The sequence below is a fragment of the Vanessa tameamea genome, chromosome 12 (assembly GCF_037043105.1).
Source record: "Vanessa tameamea isolate UH-Manoa-2023 chromosome 12, ilVanTame1 primary haplotype, whole genome shotgun sequence".
NCBI classification, from domain to species: Eukaryota; Metazoa; Arthropoda; class Insecta; order Lepidoptera; family Nymphalidae; genus Vanessa; species Vanessa tameamea.
The window spans coordinates 12,258,073-12,280,882 of record NC_087320.1 but is presented as its reverse complement, the minus strand read 5'-3'; the positions used below and the strand labels follow the sequence as shown (position 1 = coordinate 12,280,882).

General features: G+C 33.0%; 1 protein-coding gene across 1 annotated transcript in view; it reads right to left on the bottom strand.

Annotated features, from left to right (window-relative positions):
* The window catches only part of LOC113402344 (neuropeptide SIFamide receptor-like), a 147,002-nt gene extending 124,617 nt beyond the window's left edge, over positions 1 to 22,385 (bottom strand). Inside the window, exon 1 of the mRNA XM_026642566.2 lies at positions 21,711 to 22,385. Coding sequence (XP_026498351.1) covers positions 21,711 to 22,227 — 517 coding nt within the window. The 5' untranslated portion in view covers positions 22,228 to 22,385. The remainder of the gene's footprint in view (positions 1 to 21,710) is intronic.
* Between the last annotated feature and the right edge of the window lie 425 nt (positions 22,386 to 22,810).

The following is a 22,810-nucleotide window of genomic DNA, read 5'->3' as shown; positions in this document are numbered from 1 at the left end:
AAAATAAAAAAAAAGAATCCGCAATAAATGATACAATTTGGTATAAACGATCTCATCGATATTAAGTCTACATTTCTACATCAAAGTTATATACATATATAACAGAGTACAGTTATATATTAATAGATCAAACTATATAAGTCTGTAGTTTTGGGACTTGCTACGTAATGTCGTTAATAAAGGATTCACGACTGATAAGATTCATTTACTCGATTAGATTGATGAATTGTGTGGTCGATGTGTCAAAGGGTTAAATATATCTTTGATAAGGAAATACACAATGTTAATAAAATTTCTTCTTTACACGACAGTTCTAATATATCTAATAAATTCATATATATATTCTAGCACTATTTGAATAAAAGCATTTATCAAGTCTTATAATTTTGTTAAGCTCAACATAAAATGTACTCTTTTTTTTTTTTTTAAATATTGGACAACATCACATACATTACTCTGATCCCAATGTAAGTAGGTAAAGCACTCGTGTTATGGAAAATCAGAAGTAACGACGGTACCACAAACACCCAGACCCGAGGCAACATAGAAAACCAATGAACTTTTTCTACATCGACTCGGCCGGGAATCGAACCCGGGACCTCGGAGCGGCGTACCCATGAAAACCGGTGTACACACTACTCGACCACGGAGGTCGTCAAATTATAGAATAACATTTATTCACATAACATTACAATAGATATAAATTACACTGAATATATTCAGAGCAGTTTATATTTAGAGAGTGTCCGTTAAGTTTTGACACAGATTTGAATTTGGAACGTAAGATTTTTTTAAGAATACTATTTTTAAGAGTATTAAATTTCTTTTTAATCGAATTTTGACCGAGCGGACAACCCTAATGAGCCAACTGTACACGAAATATTATAGTGAATCGTTATTATTGTTAGGGTATCCTCTCATAATATATTCTACGGCCTCATTCGAAGAATTAGTATTGACATATTTTGGCTTGGAGGCTTAATGATAATATGTAAGCATTGCTTAACATTTTTAAAGTGTCGATGTCTATATAAAGGCGATGGTGACCACCTACCATCTTCAGTGGCTCATTCAAGAGTACTCATAGTTATTTAAATACAAAATGTCGAGCAAACGTAATAACGCCTGCTAGCTTAAATATTTGTTGACAGAATCATTCTATAAACTTTTATTAGCTTGAGCCAAGATTTGAACCAATGCGACCTCATAATCTGTAGCCGTAATACGAGCAGTTTGACTAATTAAGTTAGGTGTTATATGCCGGCTATTATCTGAATTGTCAATACCGCACCTTATTTTCCTTTGTATCTTAATCGTTACATCTCTTCAAATAACGGCGCTCATTATTTTTATACATAATTTAATTGGTAAAATAATGCCCTAATCCATGAAAAAAAAAACATTTTCTCACTGATAACAATATTTATTTTTATTGCTTGGGTTAAAAAATGTCTAAAACTAAACGTATTACTTATTATATAAAGCAATGATTAATTTAATTTTTAGAGGACCTGTACCTTTAGGTTTGGGTTTACGATTAGCTTGGGGGCAAATTTATGTTCAGCATGATGGATGTCTGATTCAAAAATATCTTTTGTGATCATTTAGTGAAATTAAAATTGACTTTTTAAATAAATGTCTATGATATAACAAATATTATACGTTCCTTGGTCACTCGGTAAATACACAAAACCTTATTACCGAGTTCATTCACCACAAAAGACATTTAATATTTTTATTTCTAGGTCACAACACCCTCGATTTGTTAGGGAGAAACTATTAATATTTTCGCAACAAATGCCCATCAAACTTGTCCCACTAAGTTATTAAGGTAACCTAAAATAACGTCCTGGAAAGCGTCATGCGGGTCATGTATGAAACACTTCCGGGAAATAATGTAATAAAACACAATTCACCGAAAATTAATTACGTGTCTTGCGCTAGATATGGTAAATTTTGTGATTTAGATCTTTCTTTCGGGACACCGCTTAATATCACTTATTCTACTGTCTCTAGTAAATTGGATATGTTAAATTTGCAAAGCTAGTGTGTTGGATCTTCAGAAATTTGCATCATTAGTATTTCTTATTCAAAAATATCAATTGCCGGGATTTTAGAAAATATCTTGTGATCATTGGCAAAATAGATCTGGAAAATGTTTTTTGAAGTATAACTACATTTTATATTTGAAATGGTATCGATCTAGTGAAAATAATGTTGTCCTACTGTCTCGACAACCCAATGCGGTTATCGATGTCCGCGGTGTTGGTAGCATCTCCCAAATGGATGTCCTTTAAGCAATCAATTATGTTTGTAACAGTCAAAGTCAAAGCTTTGATTAATATTCTATATTATTACACTTATCGATTGGTCGGATAAACACCCGACATCAGAATAACCGGCGAAATAATAAACCATATACCATCTATTGGTACCAGTAGATGGCATAGATAGATAAATTTTGTTCCTGAATATAACCCATAACAATAGTTGATCAAATCATTATAAAATATTTTTGAATAGTAAATAGCTAGAAGAATAGAGTTGGCTAATTTGTAACGCTTTAATGTCACGTCAATCATTTTCAAGGATACAGGAAAGGATAAGATACCAAGTACATTACGTGACCCCACCCGTACGCGGACGAAGCAGTTGAAGGTAACAAAACAAATACTTCAGCTCGATTAACCCAGTGGTACGTTCTTTGTGAATTGTCCGATTGATCAAATATTTAAGAAAAAGTCTCATAGAAACTGCGCCTTCTTTCTCAAGTATCGACGAACCACAAAAGAGACGTTAACAGAATCTAGTGTCTTGGGAACTGTGTCAATTTACAAAGTTTCTGTCCCTTGATGGGAAAAATATTAGATAGGATTTCATAAAGGTCAGTGATTAAGATTATTACTAATGTTTTTCTTCCAAAAAAAAGACAGATACCATTTATAGATATTTGAAAAAAACATGTTAATAGTTTCAAATTGCTTTACTTCTTGGTAGAGGGTTTTGCAAGCATGACCTCCGTGGTCGAGTAGTGTTTACACCAGTTTTCATGGGTTCGATTCCCGCCCGAGTCGATGTAGAAAAAGTTCATTAGTTTTCTATGTTGTCTTGGGTCTGGGTGTTAGTGGTACCGTCGTTACTTCTGATTTTTCATAACACATGCATGTGATGTTGTCCAATATTTATTATTGATGTACCATCCAACATTAATACTTAGTATTGTTGCGTTTCCGTTTGAAGTATGATTGAGCCAGTGTAACAGACACAGGGAACATAACATCTCAGTTTGATGGCGCATTGGCATTGTAAGAAATCGTTAACTTTTCTTACGGCACCCATGACTTATCATCACTTAACATCAGGTGGCCCATTTACCCGTCCATCTACCTATACAATAAAAAAATAGATTAAAAAGCAATAACAATTTATCCACGAAACCTTTATGGCCTTTGTAAACTTTATTAAAATATATTTTTTTATGCATAGAATGATTATGTTTGAACTTTGACATTTCTACACAATCCAATTGTAATGTATCCAATGGTAATGTTTATAGCAATTTAGAATGATTTCCGCCTAAGATTAAAAGATAAATTTTGGGCTCACGTAGCAGGTAATTTATAGTCTTGAGTGTGTACAGTATGTTTTTCTATTCCAATTATCCAATTATCAATTTCTATCGCTATGTTTTACAACATTTCATTTTTCACATAATTCTCAATTTTTGTCGGTCATCGTCTTACATTCACATGAATACAAAATACTCTTCTATACAAAAATGATTATTATCATTTTCCTTTGCAGTATCACGATAATCATCATGCTGAACATCATCATCATCAAAACTATTAATCATCAAATTTTGATGATCACCATCATAATCATTACAAATTTCTTTAAAATATTTTATTTTCAAACTGCCATCAGATATATATGGACGTCATCTATTACGTCTACCCTGATAAACAGTTGTGGTCAGAATACCAAACACATTAACAATAACTATGTAAGTCTTGGCAAAATAAGATCACACCAAATCAAAGAAAGACTATACATTATAGTAAAATACAATCGTACATAACACACATTACATGAAGAAACTTCGGTAATGATAAATTTGATAAGTGTGTCAAGAATGTGACCGTTTTTGTAACAGCGGTAATTAATTGAATCCCATCAAATGGACATTAGGATCTACAAGTAGCACTACGAATTACGTTACTAAAGTAACTATAACAAGTAATTAAAACTAGTTGAACAGTTAATTTAAATGAAGTGACATTGAGGATTTTGATTAGTATCTAGGGACGTGTATTTGTCTGTAAATTAAAGTTTCTTCTATCTATTAAATCGTTTGTGTAGCTCGGACACAGTAACTTTCACATTTATTTTATTAGTAGATATAGATAAAACATTTAATTTTGATTAATATTGTTGTTTTTTTGCGATAAAATTAACGGAAATGGAATCAAAATTGACAATTGTAAGATTTCACTTGGGTTACCGTTTTAGTGGGTTATAATCTACTTATACACAAATATGGTTCGTAATCTGGTGTTTGTAGTAAATTAATGAAACTATTTTAGTTTCTCGTGATTTCGACTTGGTGGCCCAGTAAGCAGATCAGTGATAATCTTTGTGATTTGCTTAAATAAAATGAAACAGACAACTTAAATATTTTCATATTAAACCACCACTTACGATAAATTATTTTTCTTCCATACTCAAAATTTCACTTCCACATTTGGTGCTCCTCCATAAAGTGCAGACGATCGCCGTCTAAGATATATTGCATTTAAGATAAATAGCTGATTTAAATATCCATAAGCGCTCCGAACCGTTCGATTATGACGCGTCGATAAGAAATAGCCGAGGATAGTTCTTGTATTATTTGTAACTGATTATGATACAAAGAGGTTTTTTATATATCTCGTAACACTTAAAGTAACACTTACATTAAATCGATTCAAATTTATATTATGACTTATAACGGAGGAGCTTAGCATTCACATAAAGAGTAATATTCGAATGCTTCATTGTTATTGAAACAGGGTGGTCTTTCAAATGGGCCACCTTATGGTAAATAGTCGCCACCCCCTATAGATATTGTCATTGTAATAAATTAATCATTCTTTACATCGTTACTGCGTCTCCAAGGCTGTTAAATTGGTCCCTTTTAATTAGAACACATCAATACTCTACTTAATTGTTGTGGTCTTGTTTGCTGCTTGGCGGTAGAATATATGTTAAGTGTCTGGTACCTACGGACGGACGAGCTTGCACGAAGACAAGCTCCTCCTCCAAGAGCCTCCTCTCGGAGGAAAGAAAGTCTTTGCACAAAGTACACGGTAATTTCCATGACAAGACTTTGTAACGTTACACGATAACCCAACGTAGAAACGGTAAGATGTTTATAAAAGCTCAATATTATAAGATTCAATAATCTCCTTCAATTTCTCAATTAACTAATCAAAACAAAGGCCACGAAATTTTCCAATTTCAATTTACTTAAATATTCAGTTGAAACGTTAAAAAGGCTTCCAGGGTGTAATTGTATGCGTCGGAGGGCTAGCGACCGCGTTATCTTTACGACGTTTTTTTCTGATTATTGCCACTGTTTATAAGAAGCTCAATCGAGATTGCGGAGTGGATAAAAAACGTGGATTTTAAGCAAAGACCGTGGGTTAAATATCTGCGTTATGATTTTACAAAGTACGAATTTGTGGTTATAATTCATCACGGTTTCGGCGGTGAAGAAAAACATCGTGAAAACCTTAGTCCAACAGTAGATAATTTCCGTACTTTTATGAGAAGGTTTTTATTTTTAAGCAATTTCCGCCCACGACAACACCGTGTAAGGGAGGACACATTTTAGGTACCTTATATCCTTCCTCCCTACCCGTATCCCTGATAATGTGTATGCAAAATCTCAAGATAATCCGTAGATAACTTAAACCGTGAAATTGTTTCAAATAAACTTACGCATTTATAAATTAAATTAAGGTAAGTAAATATTCTTAAATCCTTTTTCATCTTGAAGTGCTTACTTTTGATAAGTCATTCTGATAACTGTTTTGTATTAATTTGCCTGTTTTTCTATTTTCTTCATCACCATCATCTTCAATGCCATACTACGAGTAGGATACTTTCCGAGTGCGTGGAAAGTCTCGAAAATCATCATGATTTACAAGACTGGAAAACCAATGACCGAAAAAACATCCTATCGACCAATCAGCCTACTTTATCCATGGTATTGGAGAAGATGATACTTCGCAGAATAATGCCAAGCCTCTTGGAGCGCAAAGTGATACCAGATCACCAATTCGGGTTTAGAGAACACCATAGTACAGTCGAACAAGCCCACAGAGTATGTGACGTAATAAGAAAGTCCTTAGAACAAAAGGAATACTGTTAGTCAGTATTTTTGGACATCCAGCAGGCATTTGATAAGGTTTGGCACGATGGCCTGTTATGTAAGATTAAGCAAAATATTTCCCACTCATACTTTGCATTATTCAAATCTTACCTCGATGATCGCATATTTTATGTAAAAGAAGGTGATGCCACTTCTGGCTTCAAAGAAATTAATGCTGGGGTACCACAAGGATCTGTTCTCGCCCCATACTCTACACAATATACCCTGCTGACCTATCGCTATCATTAGGGATAACCACAGCAACATTCGCAGACGACACTGCTATATTGGCAAGTAACAAAGATCCAAAACTGGCATCAGAGAACTTGCAGAAAGCCCTTAACAAAGTAAACGGTTGGCTCGAAAAATGGAAAATAAAGACCAGTGCTGCAAAGTCAATACAGATGACATTTCCATGAGAGGAGGAGATTGCCCACCTGTTAAATTGGGCCAATGTATTCTAACCCACAGTGACCACGTAAGATATCTTGGCTTACACATTAATCACAGACTAACCTGGAGGCACCACATCAAATGTAAGAAACAGGAGTTTCAGACAACAAACTGCTTATATATAAAGTAATCCTAAAGCCCATTTGGACATATGGTCTGCAAGTATGGGGCAGTGCAAGCGAATCCAACATAAATATTCTTCAGCGCCAACAGAACAAGATTCTGAGAGCAATTGCAAGGGTACCATGGTACATCACCAACAGTGAAGTTCACGAGCACCTTGAAATGAAAACAATTAAAGCTGAAATTCGAAGTTTGGCAACTAAATACAAAGAGCGATTAATCCGTCACCCCAACGACCTCGCTCGCCAAATCACCATGGACAAATATGTGAAACAACTAAAACGTCATCATATCTTAGAAATAGAAGACCGGCAGTAGCTCTGAGCAACAGATGTAGTGCCTCCAATGGGCAGCCGCTTCGCATGACAGCATCACTGAACAGATTTGCTCATAGCTCTAGGGCTGATTTTTCAAAGTCAAAGTCAAAAATCTTTATTCAATTTAGAAGTGTTTACACTTGCTTATTGATAGTCAAAAATCTACCACCGTTTCGGAATTTAACACCTCGGACCTAAGAAGAACCGGCGAAAGAAACTCAGCGGGATATATTTTTTTCAATTTTGCATGTACAATAATAATTATATTTTAGTTATTTGAAACAGCCTGGAGGCGATCATTTCATTCCCAAGGTGTGCAGTCAACTAAAAAGTCATTAGTGTTGTAATATCCTTTAGCACACAATTGCATTTACAAGCGGAAAAAAAAATTGCGCCTAACTTTTAGGTTTTAGATTTTATATTCATGTAACGGGTTCGATTTTCGAATCACAGATTTTTTAATAACAACCTTGAGTTAATTAGTTCTGTGTAATACTCCCATCCCCCGTAAAGCACTTAAAGTCATTTAAAATACCGTCTAATGGGATTATATCAGACTTAGACAATAATGTAGCGTTTGTGCACGCACTTGTGCATTATATTTCACAGAAGAGTTAAGGGAAAGGGGAAGGAAGACGTTATGTTATAATTATTGAAGTTAAATTGAGATATTTTCAATATTATAAAATAAAAAAAAAATTAAGTTTTCCATAATAAACCAACGTCACATTTACTGGGAAAACAAAAAAATAAATATGGACCAATTAATTGACGGATTTTCTAAAAAATAAAATAATTAAGACACATTTGTTTATTATGTGTAATTGCCCTTAATGATATCGAAAAAAATTACCATTTGCTTACAAATATGTTATCGTCCGAGAGATTCTCATTCAATGAAACAATAAAAGAGGGGAATAACGTGTGATATTTCTTGGAAGCGATTCGATTGGAGCATAAAACGCTGTCCTGTGTTCCAACAATCTATTTTATCTATATCCATTCACAAGATCGCTTCTATTACAAAACCGGTATTATTTATTTCAATCCTGATTACAATTTTCAATTACATTAATAAGACTTTTAAATTAGCTTTTCAAACACCTAATAATACCAGATAATGATAATGTGTCTGATATGATAACACACATCCAAAGAACAGGTAAAATCTATTTTTTTATATAAATGTTTAAATCTGGAATTGACCTGATGGTATTTGGTCTCCACTGCCTGAAGACATTGGCAACGCAATGCTACCAACTTTGATAACACATTACACTCTTTTTTCCCACCAGACCAACGGAATCGTTAAGTACTGTAGTACTTGTGGTCGACCGCGGCTTCGTTCGCGTTTTAGTTGGTCGTCAGGTGTTAGCGATAAATAAGTAGCCGATGTCCTTCCTCGGGAGTCAAGCTTGCTTCTTACCAAATTCCATCAAAATCATTTTAATGGTTTGGCCGTAAAAGCGTTACGGACAGACAGAGTTATTTACACATTTATAATATTAGTATAAATTGCAACTATCAACTACTTTAAATTTCAAAATGTCGAAATTTTGTAATCGAATCAATAAAAATATTCAAAAAATTGCTGCTATGTTTGTCAACGAATTTTGTTCAATGATTAAAACGCATATATAAAGAGTATTTAATTTAAGAATCTAATTGGAGATAATATTCAACGGATTAGGTATCCAAGATTGCGCCGCGCTGATAACTCGCAGTTATCCCTAGTCTTATTTTTCTCTCTCAGTTTTCGGAAACAATTTGTTGCTAGGATAACAAGAAGACAAATTGTTCTGATTAATCGTAGAATACTTAAGTAGAAGGATATAATTGAATATATTTATTGTTTCCTTTGGACAATTGAGTTTGTTTTAGAAATTTGTTTTTCAAAATAAAATTCAACCAATTTTTATTGATATTATTACTTTTAACTTGAAAATATTCGATTGTTTCAAATCTTACGTTCTCAATAAAAAAATTATGGTATTGAATTTGCATTTTTTGTTAACTAGTACAAAACCGTAACTTCGCTCCAGTTTATTATTTTGGCACAAAAGGTTCCTTTGTCACGTTAGTCCCTAAACTATATGTATGCTAATCACATCGAGCCGTTGATATTTACGAGCTTACTGTGATAACGATGACCTTAGACCAGATTGCGGCCACGGTGGCCAAACACGCCCATTGTGCAAAAGATATACCCGTAAGTGTGCGCACAAACACATACAATATCTACCTACATACATACTATTTTCAATCGAATGTGTTTCTCTGTCAAGTGTTTCTTCCGGTTACTGAATAAAAAAAAATGCCCCGCTAAATTTTGTATCACTGGTTTATCATTGGTCCTGAGGTTTTCTTTTCAAGGCAAGACAAAAGTCTATACCGCTAGCCAACCCTACATGGTATCGTTAAGTTTTAAAGTTAATTACAGCAACAAAGGACATTACTGCTTAGTTCCTTTCCTTTTTTTTGGCAGTAAACTTTATAGAAAAGCATTTTTGAATCGTCAATATTTCATATCTACCACCGTTTCAGAACAGCCCTCAGCGCGAAGAAACGAAACTCGAATAATTCCTTTTTTAAATAACTGGATTTACAATGATGTGTTCATAAATATTGTTTAGTAATTTCTGTGTTGAAACCCGAGTCTAAATCAAGGCGTCTTTATCCAAAAAGTATTATTTTAATGAATAATAAGACTTATTGATAAATTTTGTCTCAACAACATTTTTCAATATTTTAAATGGTAAATTGGTTATATTTTCCGGTTTCGTATGCGATGCGTATGGTTTCTTAGAGCAGTGATAGCAAGTTTGTGTTGAAAAGATACGTCGATGGCTACAGTTATTGTTATCCAGAAACCAATTGATTGTTATTCAATACTTAAAAGAACTTAAAATATACATATGTATGTTCACAAAACATTCTAAACTAAATTAAACTTTAACTAAATACATCAAGGTAGAATATCGAATCAATATTTTTTGGCAAATAATGGTGTTATACTCAAAGCTGTATGGAATGGATCAACTTAAAACAAACATAATATCAAATTTCGAAGTGTTGAAGCGAGAATTGGAGAATCAAATAAAAACAAATGTTTGAGTCACAATGGCTTACAGAATAGAACAGGTTGATTTTGAAATAAATAAAAAGAGCCGAGATGGTCCAGGTCCAGCAGTGGGAAATTTACAGGCTGCTAATGTATGTATGATTTTGAAATCTTCAAGTACTTAATTAATTTTATTTAAAAAAAATTGTCTATTTATAAACCAAGGACAGTTAAAGTTACCTTTAATATTTCGTCAGTAGTTCTTGGATTATGTGTATTTTGACCAAAGATCCCAGATCAAATTCAGGACAAGTACCACAAATTTTATATTTGGTTCATTTGTATTTCATTCATCATCGTTCTGCGTTGGAGAAGAATATTGTGAGTAAACCTAAAGATGAAAGTTACAGGGAATATTTATAATAATCTTTTTTTCATCTCACTTTCACCTCAAAATTACGAATGTAGGTCCTAAATCTTCAAGTCTATGGACTTTAGATTAATCTCAGCGAATAATAACTAATAGTACCTTTTATATCAAATATATATACAGTATATATGTATGGTTATTATATTCAAATATATTGTTCGAAAATATTTGGTTTCATATTCATGCATAACCAATTCAACAATTATATGTATTCAACTAAAAATAACACATCAAAGTTACGAGTTTCGAGTTTATAAATTGATAAGTTCAAGCACCTTGAATTATATTATAGATATACCATAATGTCTTTCAAGTTGAAGTCGTGATAATTTTTTTGAATATGACTAATCAATAAATATTTTTTGTTAAACATTTTAAATTGAGCTGTTTTAAAACAAAGTTACACTTATCCAACGGCGTCATAAAACTTACACGTCAAAATGTAAAAATTTGGAATACAAAATATATTCAACATAAATATTATTGATTCGTCTGATGAAAGTTAGACTGTATAAAAACTTTACCTAAATCGAACCTGACATATCTGGATAAGCTTAAAAACTACCTTCACCGAAACAGAAATAATGATGTGGATAAATCGTCTTCGTACTTTTAAATCGAATTTTTTCAAATATATCGTGTGAAATATATTTGACGGCGCATCGCAAGCGGAATCTTTTAAATTACGGGGAAACAAGATTTGACAGTTAGTCGGTCTGGTGAAGCGTCGTATCGATGATGGCGGTCATGTTGAACGCCGCCATTATTGTGGGGTAGTCAACCAAAGTAAAGTAACGTGGGGTGTTACTGTAATTTCTTAAGAAAAGAATAAATAAATCCCGCTAGAGATGGAGATCAATATATTTAATAAATAAAAAGAGCCGAGATGGCCCAGTGGTTAGAACCGATCTTAACCGACAATTTCGGGTTCAAACCCAGGCAGGCACCACTGAATTTTAGAGCACAATTTTGAAGATTTCAAAATCATACATACATTAGCAGCCTCTAAATTTCCCACTGCTGCGCCTTTATATTGATTAAATATCTGATAAACATTGTAACAATAATATATAACTTTATGTCTTAATGTCGTGTCTAGGTAAAATCAACATCTCCTATCAACAGTAGTAGAAAACGAAGCTTATGGCACTTTACCAATTCAATTTAACGAACATGCATGGACCATTTTTAATGTTTCCTTACAATGTTAATTTTAACTGAATATCAAACTACGATCTGTGTTCAAATTCACGCATTTTTTTTTAAGTCAGCTATCTAGCTGCTAGCAATAAAATGCCTACCAAAAATTAAAATACCTAAAAAAATAGTAACAATATAACATACAATTGAATCAAAGTAAGTTTTTTTTTTAATCGAACGGAAACTTAAATTGATAACAATGTATTCAATAAAGCACAGAACATCGCTCTATAAATAAGTTTTAGACTGTCCAAACTCAATTATTTCTTTAACAGTTCTATAACTTCTTAAGACTGTAGACGGTAATGTTCTATTTTTGTTTTTATTGCAATCATATAAAGCTCCTTTTCCCGTTCGTAGATCTCACACACCTGAGGTTATTGACACTTTTGTCGTTTTAATTCATTATCAGTAAAGTTCGTTCATTACTAGATTTACTGTCAAGTGTAAGTATACATCAACAGAATTTAAGGTCAACGACCTGACGTAACACTTTGTGCATGTAATGGGTTCCGTAATAAAATTGATCAAATATACCTCTTTAAGAGCAAACACAAGTAATCGGTGAAAAATACATACTCGTAGTATACTGAACTATACTGAACCTATGTTTTCTAGTACAAAATAATTGTTAAAACGTTGCACAAAGATTCTAGCATTAAAGTTTTATCTGGCTAATCTCAATGCAAGAACTTAAAAACGAGTATTAATTAGTAATTACTTTATACCAGATTAAAATTATGGGTTTATTATGACGAAAAGTCGATGAACAAATAAAATATTTGTTTTCGAATATTTTTATGACATTCGAAAGGTAAACGACTTAGTTTTGTACGTCATGGTGAGTGATTTCAACCTGAACACATATCCTACTTCCTGCATATTATCACGACTCCCTCCTCACTCAAAATTCATAAAGACAAAATATATCTTCTATTCCAGAAATATGTTACATTTTTGGGTTTCTTGTTGGATATTTTTTTATGATGACAGAAGCAAACCTGTCACCTGATGTTATGTGTTCACTCTTGCTCATAGACACTGACACTATAAAATATAAGCTAATTCTTTTACTGTTGATTTGCTGTGAACAACGACACCTAAAATATTTTGTGAATTCTCGACACTGACTAGAATAAATGATGATTGGGTCCCACCCAAACGGCTATAAAGCCAACTACTGATAACTCATAACCCATACCACCATAGTCTATTATCATAGGTAGAACTTAGAATGCTATATGGACATTCATCGGTAAGGGAACCCCTTTTTTATTTACATTTTCAACATGCCATGCCATGCCATGTATTGCATTCAGCTCTTAAAGAAAACAATGAAGATTTTTTTGAAATGTAACAAAAACGCTACACAAACAATAATAGGACAAATTTTACGTATATATCATTTAATTTATTAAAACATCGCAATCATATTAACAGGCTATTTAAAATTTTATCTTATTGCTGTCTGTAAATTTATAGACAAGATAAACTCTGAATGTTTCCAGAAAAGCGCGAAACGTTTTAATTAAAGGTTTATTTGATAAATCCGCATGTTGCCGTCAAATTGATGATGTGGTTGGCTAGACGATATCGCTCGTAAAAATCATTTTAACAGCAATAAGATGGGTGTTTAGTTAGTGTTGTTAGTCTTTTGGTCCATCTTTGGTCGAGTGTAAATCACACTTGCGAGAATTTGAAATTTTATCCATCAATGTTTCATATTTATATTTGAAACAGCCTGGAGGCGATCGTTTCATTCCTAAGGTGTGTTATTATCTCTAAGAAGTCATAAATTTAATTTTATGTCGTCTAACTTACAATCTTTAAATGGTGGTAGGACTTTGTGCAGGCTCGTAGGCAGGGTAGGTACCACTCACTATTCGGAAATTCCTTCACCAAACAGCGATACTTTGTATTTTTGTATTCCAGTTTAAAGGGTGAACGAGCCCCTCTTACAACAGGCACATTAGGTCATAGCATGTTAGTTCCCAACGTTGGTGGCCCATTGCTGATGTAAGGAATTTTAATTGCTTAAAGCGCCTGTGTCTACGGATGGTGGTTACGGCTTACCATCAGGTGGCACATATGTCTGTCCGCCTACCTTTAGCATATTTATCATAAAAAAGTCCCTTAACTATTCCTTGAATTCAGCAATTAAATAATTTTAAAAGGTTTATTTGGGATTCTATTGAAAAAGCGTATACATTGAAGATTACTCTATAGTTTTCTATACCTTAATGTTTACTTGAATTAAAAACGATACTTATCTCAGTTTATTTCAACAAATATAATATCAAATTGAAATATAAACATTTATCGAAAATAGTTTAATTTAGTACACAAGATAATTTCTAGCTTTAATAGAGATTTTCATTGCGTAGACGATGATTATTATCAAAACCAGCGGTCACTACCCTTATGTTTCCTCCCAAACTGCAAACGTATACTGAAATGAAACAAACTTAAGTTTTACAGAATTTAATAGCAAAACTGCAATATATTGCTGCGATAGACAAAATGATAACGTAAAGACGAAAAGAACGTCTATCGCTACTAGATCTTCTGAAAGTCTACGTACATTGTTTCTAAGTGAGTTAACAGAGCTTAAATCAACAGAAGCGTGTATATTTTTAAATATTAAAAAAAAAACAAAATCTTTGTTCTACATAGAAAGCATTACACTAATATATTGGTTGTGAAAATCTTCAAGTTTGGAAAGTAACAGACCTGAGAAAAACCAGCAAAATTAAATCAGTGAGATATTTCTTTTGGATTTTTTTTCGACAATTGTTGTTTACTATTTATTTATATATATTTGTATCGGTCTGGAATCTATCATAGCATATTTATTACATTTGCAATGCAACCAAAGACACGATACTTCTGTAAGTTAGTGAGGAATTGGGTATCCTGCTAATTACAGATGATACTGCAGCATCACTTTTTGCGAGTTAAAAAAATAACTACAACAAATCATAAAAGAACGAGTGAAATTAATTCTAAAATAAAATAACTAAACTAAAATATGACACAGACGCTCACGTAAACGTAAAGCGATGGATCTCTTTCCTTCGCATATTTCTTACAGAGCGTGACAGAAGATAAGTTACAATACATAAACTTACTATGACGATAGTGCGCCAGACTGATAAATTAAGTAATATTTTAAATATAACTCGGTCCTAGTATTCTTGCCACGTTGCCGAAACTTATCAAATACCCGAAAGAAAGAAAATATATGCTACTATTAAAACATTAGAACAGGATAGATTTATATTATTTTGAAGTACCACTAAAACCTGATAATCAGTGTTGGGATGACTGGTTCAACGGTATAGAAGCTGATGTGCTACAGCGTCAAGTAACATTGAGCTACAAAACAGTTCAATAGTTATAGTACGTTTATCATGTGCCATTTTTAATGGTGAACCGTCTTACGGTGACGAAGTCTAATAAACTCAAGCACATACTAACATATATATATATGTATATACATACGGTTTCACCTAAATTATACGCGTCGATTATTACAAGGCACATAATGGTAAACATATCCTTTCAAAATGATTTCCTGTTGCGAAATTTATTATTGTCAAAGATTTAAGAAATATAATACTTTGGTGCGAAAATGCGATCCTCACAGAGATTAAGGTTCCATTTATTCTTGGCACATACCCCTCAATTTCATTTGGGGTTTCGAAATTACATTTTCCAGCGACAACAAAAAAAAAATAGTAATTGGTGTTAGAAAACTGCTTAAGAGAAGATGAGTCCTCTGTCTTTCAGTGGAATATCAGACTGTTAATTTTATACGTAAGCGTAACCGCACTTAGAAAACGTTTTATTTAATGTTACAGTAAATTACTGACGTATTTTCATGAAATCGCGATCGAAAGTTAAACAATTCGACTCAGGTATCGTTAAAGCGATTTGTCGACAAACACGAAGTTGCCAAACAGACAAGAAACTAAACTGAACTATCGTAAACTATTCCAAGTGGTTTTAGTTAGAGGTACTGGTAGTTACGTATCTCTAATTAATGTTGAATATTTCGTACGGCTCAATTGTTTTAAGTGTTTTAAACGGAATGTATTTATAGTAACCGTTGAGGATATTTCTATTTATAAAACAGACGGAAAAAAATCTTTAACTTATTTTATATACCTATCTGATATTACTATCTGCAATAAAATATTTTACAATATGATAAATTTAAATTGTAGACCACTACGATTAAGAGTTCGAAAAATTGCTGGTATATTAAGATTTAAAAATAAAAGGAGAGTATAACTGTACGCCGGCGAATTAGTAGCTTTATATTTTATAGTTACAGCTTGTAAACGTTCCACAGCTGGCCTAAGGCCTAAGACCTTCTATCCTATTGAAAAGGTTTGGAGCTCAATCCAACAAGCCATTCTAATGTCACCCGCATTGGGGCTGCGTAGCAGTAGAAACAGGTGGAAAATTTACATAAAATACATGAAGATTTTAAACCTGTGATCTTAGATTTAAAACCACGTATCCCAATCACTTAGCCACCACGGCTCTTAAATTATCAAATAGGTTATATTTAGATTTAGTTTCAAAGTCGTGCTCTTTTAATTCGTTTCAGTACGATATCATTAATGGAAATGTCTCGTCGCATTTTGAAACTTTTAATAAAGATATTTCGGTCCCTTGGCGATTAATACTTTCTTGTATATGGGTCAAATATTATGCGACAAATTTACGATGTAAAAATTCTGATAACTTTCTTTTTCGGGTCGTTAGTGCCTGCAGAAACAGAAGAATTATTAATAGGAACAATTGCAGAAGTACATCGGTGTATTTTGTAATGTCAATGTCCTATACTATGTGACAATTAAATTTTAATCTTCACTATGAGACGATAGTGCAATGGCTAGAACACGTGGATTATGCCGAATATTACAAGTTAAAAACTGACCTCTCAGGATTCTCAGAAAATTATTTTTTAACGATTAAAACCTTTTTAAATTAATTCTTAAAAATCCAAAGCGAGCCTTTACCAAAATTTATAAACTAAAATATCGCCAAAATAAACTTTCTTTGTTAGAATAAATATTGTTTTATTATTATTATAATATTACACATTGCCTATGTTTGCCGTTACGACATACGAATCGGTCTTCCTGTCGAGACTCACCAGTGGAATTTTACAACAAAATTTTTAATAGATAATCTTTACAAAAAACAGAGAGATATTCTAGCTCTAACATATCTGTATACATAATTCAAATGTAACGTATGCAAGTGCGACGTGCTATTACTCTGTTACGATCGAATCCTGCTCCTGAAACTATATCGTGAGCAAAAGTTTTAGTAACAAATAATTTCCCTTGTTATAAATGGTAACAAGTGATGCTGCCAAAATATTTACAGGGTTGACACAAATATTTTCAACTATTGAAAGGAAAATAAAATTACCATAGATAAATTAAATTCATCAGTTTCTTTTTGAAATTGTGGTAATTTTAATACGAATTTGAATTGGTATTTTTTTTATAATTCAATGATGAGTACTAAGTTCACTTTAATTAACGGTATTCGACTCTCGTCTGTACTTATTAGACGTGACACTCAATCAAAATCGGTACAATAAACGCGAACTAACCTTACAGTCGTATATCACCTTGATAATAAGCATTTTAACATCTTAAGCTCTCCGTAAATGGTTTGGTACCATGTGACAAATATCTCTAGCACCGGGTGCACCCATGGGTAAATCAAAGCGCGCGCTTCCTTGGTTTATTTTTTATATATTTCCGTCTCTTTTCAAAAAATCATTCCCACAGATTGCAAGGAAAGACACATAAAATATACCTTCTTTATTTATGTCTCGCTGACTAGCCCTAGTGTGCCCTTGTACACCGGAATACCTACTGAAAAACCAGCGGTAACCTCTCCGTCTTTTCGGTAGGCCTCACGTGATCGCTTTCGCTAACTACGGTTGCGCCCTGATCCATCAAAAAATGAATGCTCGAGGATGGCAGTAACAAATTTGTGAAATACAAAAAAAAAACATATTTGTGGAATAATGTAATTGTATGAAATACTATTCAGGTTGAATTGCTAACGCCTAAATGTGGCAACCCTTATGTTCGACGGCGATCTACTCAAAGCTTGTACACCTATATAAAGTAAATGAAATGAAATATTACATATAATGAGGACATCGCCTTCTGTATTGCTTAAACTAACAATAAAAGTAAAACTTATACCAGTATAAGAATGAAACGGACAAGTAAAAATAGTTTTTAGGCGAACGGGCATATGGGCCGCCTGATGTCCACCTAAGAAATATTAACCATTCCTTCTGCGCCACCAATTTTGGGAGCTAAAGTTTTATGTCCCTCGTGAATCAGGTAACTACAGGAGTTATTCTGACTCAAAGATACTGAATAATGCTGTTCGGCGATCGAATATAATTATTATAAACGTATGACACAAAGTGACAAAGCTATACCACCAAGTAGGCTGTGGTACCACCATAGATGTAGGTTTCAAGAATGTTTTCTTCAACCCTCCAAAATTTTCTTTTTCCCAGGATATAAAGAATAACTTTCTTGAGGGTCTGAGTTTCTTTCGCCGGTTCTTCTCCGGTCGGGGTGTTTTCTTTTCCGAACCGGTGGTAGAGTTTAATTTGACTATCAATAAGTAAGTGTAATACTTGCATATTGAATAAAGGAATTTGAGTTATTTAAGTATATTTTTTATAAATTATTATAAATATAAATGCATGATAGCGGGTGAACATTTTTTTTCTGCGGTGGCGTTTTTACAGATATACACAAAAAATATTACATTTATAATGTAACTAGTAAATAAAAAAAAAACAAAAGGTAGAATCATATATAATAACCTTCATATAATAATCATATATATTTATGTTTGCGTTTAACTTAATTCGGTTAAGAAACGACTTTGACTGATTTTTCTTACTTTGGTTCAGTATTCATAAGTATAGTGTTAAGTTTTATTTAAAGCACGTCGACTTAAATTTTCAAACAAATAAAAAAGGAGGTTCTCTATGTGGATGTTTATATTTGGTTCCATTTAAATTTCATCTGGTGATGAGTTGCGGAGACAGACAACGGAACTCTTCAATAAATGCAAGCAATTCAACTGCGATAGCGGTGTTTTTATTGCTATTTGCTATCGAAGTCGGTATTACTTTTTCATTTTTAAAAAGAATAATATAAATATATATTTATTACAAATTGATTACATGGATTCTAATAATAATCATTAAATTTAAAAGAAATCTAAAAGCAATAAATTAGACCGTCATAAATCGCATATAAACAAAAATGTCTATATCGTTTAATGTTCTTTATTGCGTGTCGATAAGGGTGACGGGTATAATTACATATACATTGTGTGGGTTCTATTAATACCTGAAACATTGTAAGCTACGAGGACAAATTACTTCAAATAGTCATAATAGTGTGCGTGGCAACACTGGCTATTAAATTACGGATCGCTTTCAGTCGCCCACGGACATTATACACGTACTGTATTACATCCTCTGACGCAATCACGTACTTACTTATCAACAGTAACAGCCTGTAGGCTTCCTCACGATGTTTTCCTTCACCGCCTAATACGAGATGAATTATAAACACAAATTAGGCACATGAAAATTCAGTGGTACTTGCCTGGGTTCGAACCCGCAATTATGGGTTAAGATGCACGAGTTCAACCACTGGGCTATCTCGGCTCTCACTTACTTATGACTTATTATTAATTTAAGAAACGAGTCGTTATTCTTACGGATAGTATGTTTGTAATTCAGAAGTTACTTACAGATTAGACGGCTACGAATAACGGACAGTAGAGTGATTTTATGTCTGATGTTTCAACAAAAATGGTGAACTTCAATTCACTTTTACTATATTTAAGTCCGCCCGTTCACTCGGTGGTAAGACCTTAGAGAAGTGCGCTTGGGTTACTTTATCACATATTTTACCGCCAAACAGCAATACTTAGAATTGTTGTGTTCCGGTTTGTGTCAGTAGTGAGTCAGTATAACTACAGCCACAAGGGATATAGCTTCTTAACGCCCAAAGTTTGTTGCTCATGGACTATATAAGGAACGGTAATATTTCTTACAGTGTCAATATTATATGTATGTTGGCGTGGTATTACAATCTATCTATAATATATTGAAAAAAAAAGACAGAGTTACTTTCGCGTTTATAATATTAGTGAATCTTCATTCTCTGTATAAAGTAAAACACTCACATGATCATTCTTGGTACTATAACGTTTAAACATACAAAGAGTCCAAATGTTATATTAGTATATATTGAATTTTCAAACATTAACATTCAAAGAGACCAAGAGCGGTCCAAAAGTGGGTGTCATAGGGGTCATGACTCCCAAAATAGTCACATCCGTCATATTGTATGACATTTGAGCTGGTACATTTGAATTCTGAAAACAGTCATTCATTTGTTTTTTCCTCATTATACATGTATAATATCGCAACACGCTTATTTCAAATGTAAGGACCTAATATAAGCAACTGGCCAATAAGAATAGAAAACTTCCATTCAACCTCCCCTCACATTTAATAGACAAATTTATGAAAACATATATAATCAATTTTAATATCTTCAATGAAAAAAAAAAACACTTGCTTTTTGTCAAAAAAATACCAACGGCGAAATAAATATCTCAGACCAAAGGTTGTTATAAATAGGTATGAACACTTGCGAGATTTTATTAGGAAATATCCCACAGACAGAAATTAAAATTGATTATTCGACATAAAATATACTTTACATGCCCTTATTTTATCAAAACAATTTTATTCTATAATAATCAACCAACAATCAGTTATCAACCACACAGAAAATAAATAATTTTCAAGTCAACCAGATTAACATAAGCATTCGTATGTAGTCTAGTGAAAATTATAGCCTTCCCTAAACTGCGCTGATTTATCGATATCATTCCCGATAATCTTTTTCCTCTTTCTGTTCTTATTTTTCACATTTTTTTATATAATGCGAACGTTATGATCGCTATAATTTATGAAACTATACATTGAACATGAATATTTATGTGACACATTATTCATAATATTTTAATACAGCGAATCTTCATCACAATATTTTTTTTACTATCAGTATTTATAACGGGATATTTACCGTGTTTTTTATTCTACGAATGTCTTGTTCACGAGTCTCGTGAACACAACAAACATTCGTAGATAATGTCGAAATATCGAGCTCGACCAAATAAAAATAAAAAACATGGTAAATATCCCGTTTTAAATACTTATAGTAATGAAAATAACCATGTTAATTTAATTTTTTTTTTTCTTGAAAATTTAAAAGTTAATTTAAATTTTTACGAGTGAATACCTCTCTTATTAAAAATTGGACAGATTTTTTTGTAAATGTAACAGGTTGATGAATATTATATTATAAAATGCCCTAAGTCTTACTTAAGGTTCCAAACTAAAATAGCTTTAAACTAATATTGATTATCAAACACGATTTTCAATGACATTATATTATTGTTAATATAAAATAACTTTATTACTTACCTTTTAACTCAATCAGCTCTGCTCATACAAATAAATTAAATACTAATTATGCAAGATATGATAAGGTTAAGTTGATTTGTGTTACATTAGAACCTTATCATAACCTGTTAAATATATAAAAAGTAGGTACTCACGGACAAATATGTTGGACATTAGAGTGGCGGGTAAGCAGAAAACGATCACTAATATATCAGCAACAGCCAGATTCACTATGAAAAAATTGGTCACAGTTCGCATCCGAGGGGAGCGGTACACCACAGCGATCACGAAGCAGTTCCCGACTAGGCCGACGATAAACACTAGAAGATATGCCACACAGTAAACTGCAGTCATCGCACCACTGTGTCTATACATAAATTCATTGTCAATCGCGCCAAAGTCAGATCTATTCATCGTTATGTTCATCCGTAACGGGTGCCTTTCATCCATGTGAGTGGACAGCGGCTCCATGTCAGGCAGTACGCTGTTCTCCGGCACGAACCTCGTATTTATCACCTCCATTATAGAGTTCGATATGACATCTACGAAATGATTCCTTGCGTGGTCCCGCGAGTGGTTCCTGTGCCTGAAATGATGTCGCTCCCCTGGATGTTGAGTTGAAGAGTTTTGAAAATCGTCCGAAAAATCACTTAATACTCTTAAAGGAGCCATTGTTACTTTAAGTCATTCTAAACTACCTTCTAATCACATCAAACGCTTGCAAATAAATTTACACAGCACATAAAATAATTCGATAGTTAGAAAAGTATTAAAAGTTCCGAAGTTGTATCGCGCTAGATCGTAGCGGGTCTACGCGTGTCTAGTGTGGCGGTCGCGCGCCGTCTGAGCGTAGAGCCTCTACAGCGTAGGCTCGCTGTTCCGGCGCATGTGCATTTTTGGTGCCTATTCCACGCAATCCGTTGCCGTTTTATAAAGCCTTATTCGGATGAAAATAAGATACAAAAATGTGTATTTTCATATAGTTAAATTGGTAATGGCAATTGGGAAGGTCAGGTCAAATGCATCCGGGAAAAGGTAAGCATTTCATGCATTTTAATCAAAGTTTCATTAAATTTAAGTTTTAATTTTATTTATACGATAGTCGAAATTATTATATAAATAATATATATAATAAATGCATACATACGCGAAAACATACGTAATTAAATACAAATAAACAAACCCAAAAATAAACATAGTTCAACTCATCAAATATTCTACCGCCACACAGTAAAACTTAGTATTGTTGTGTTCC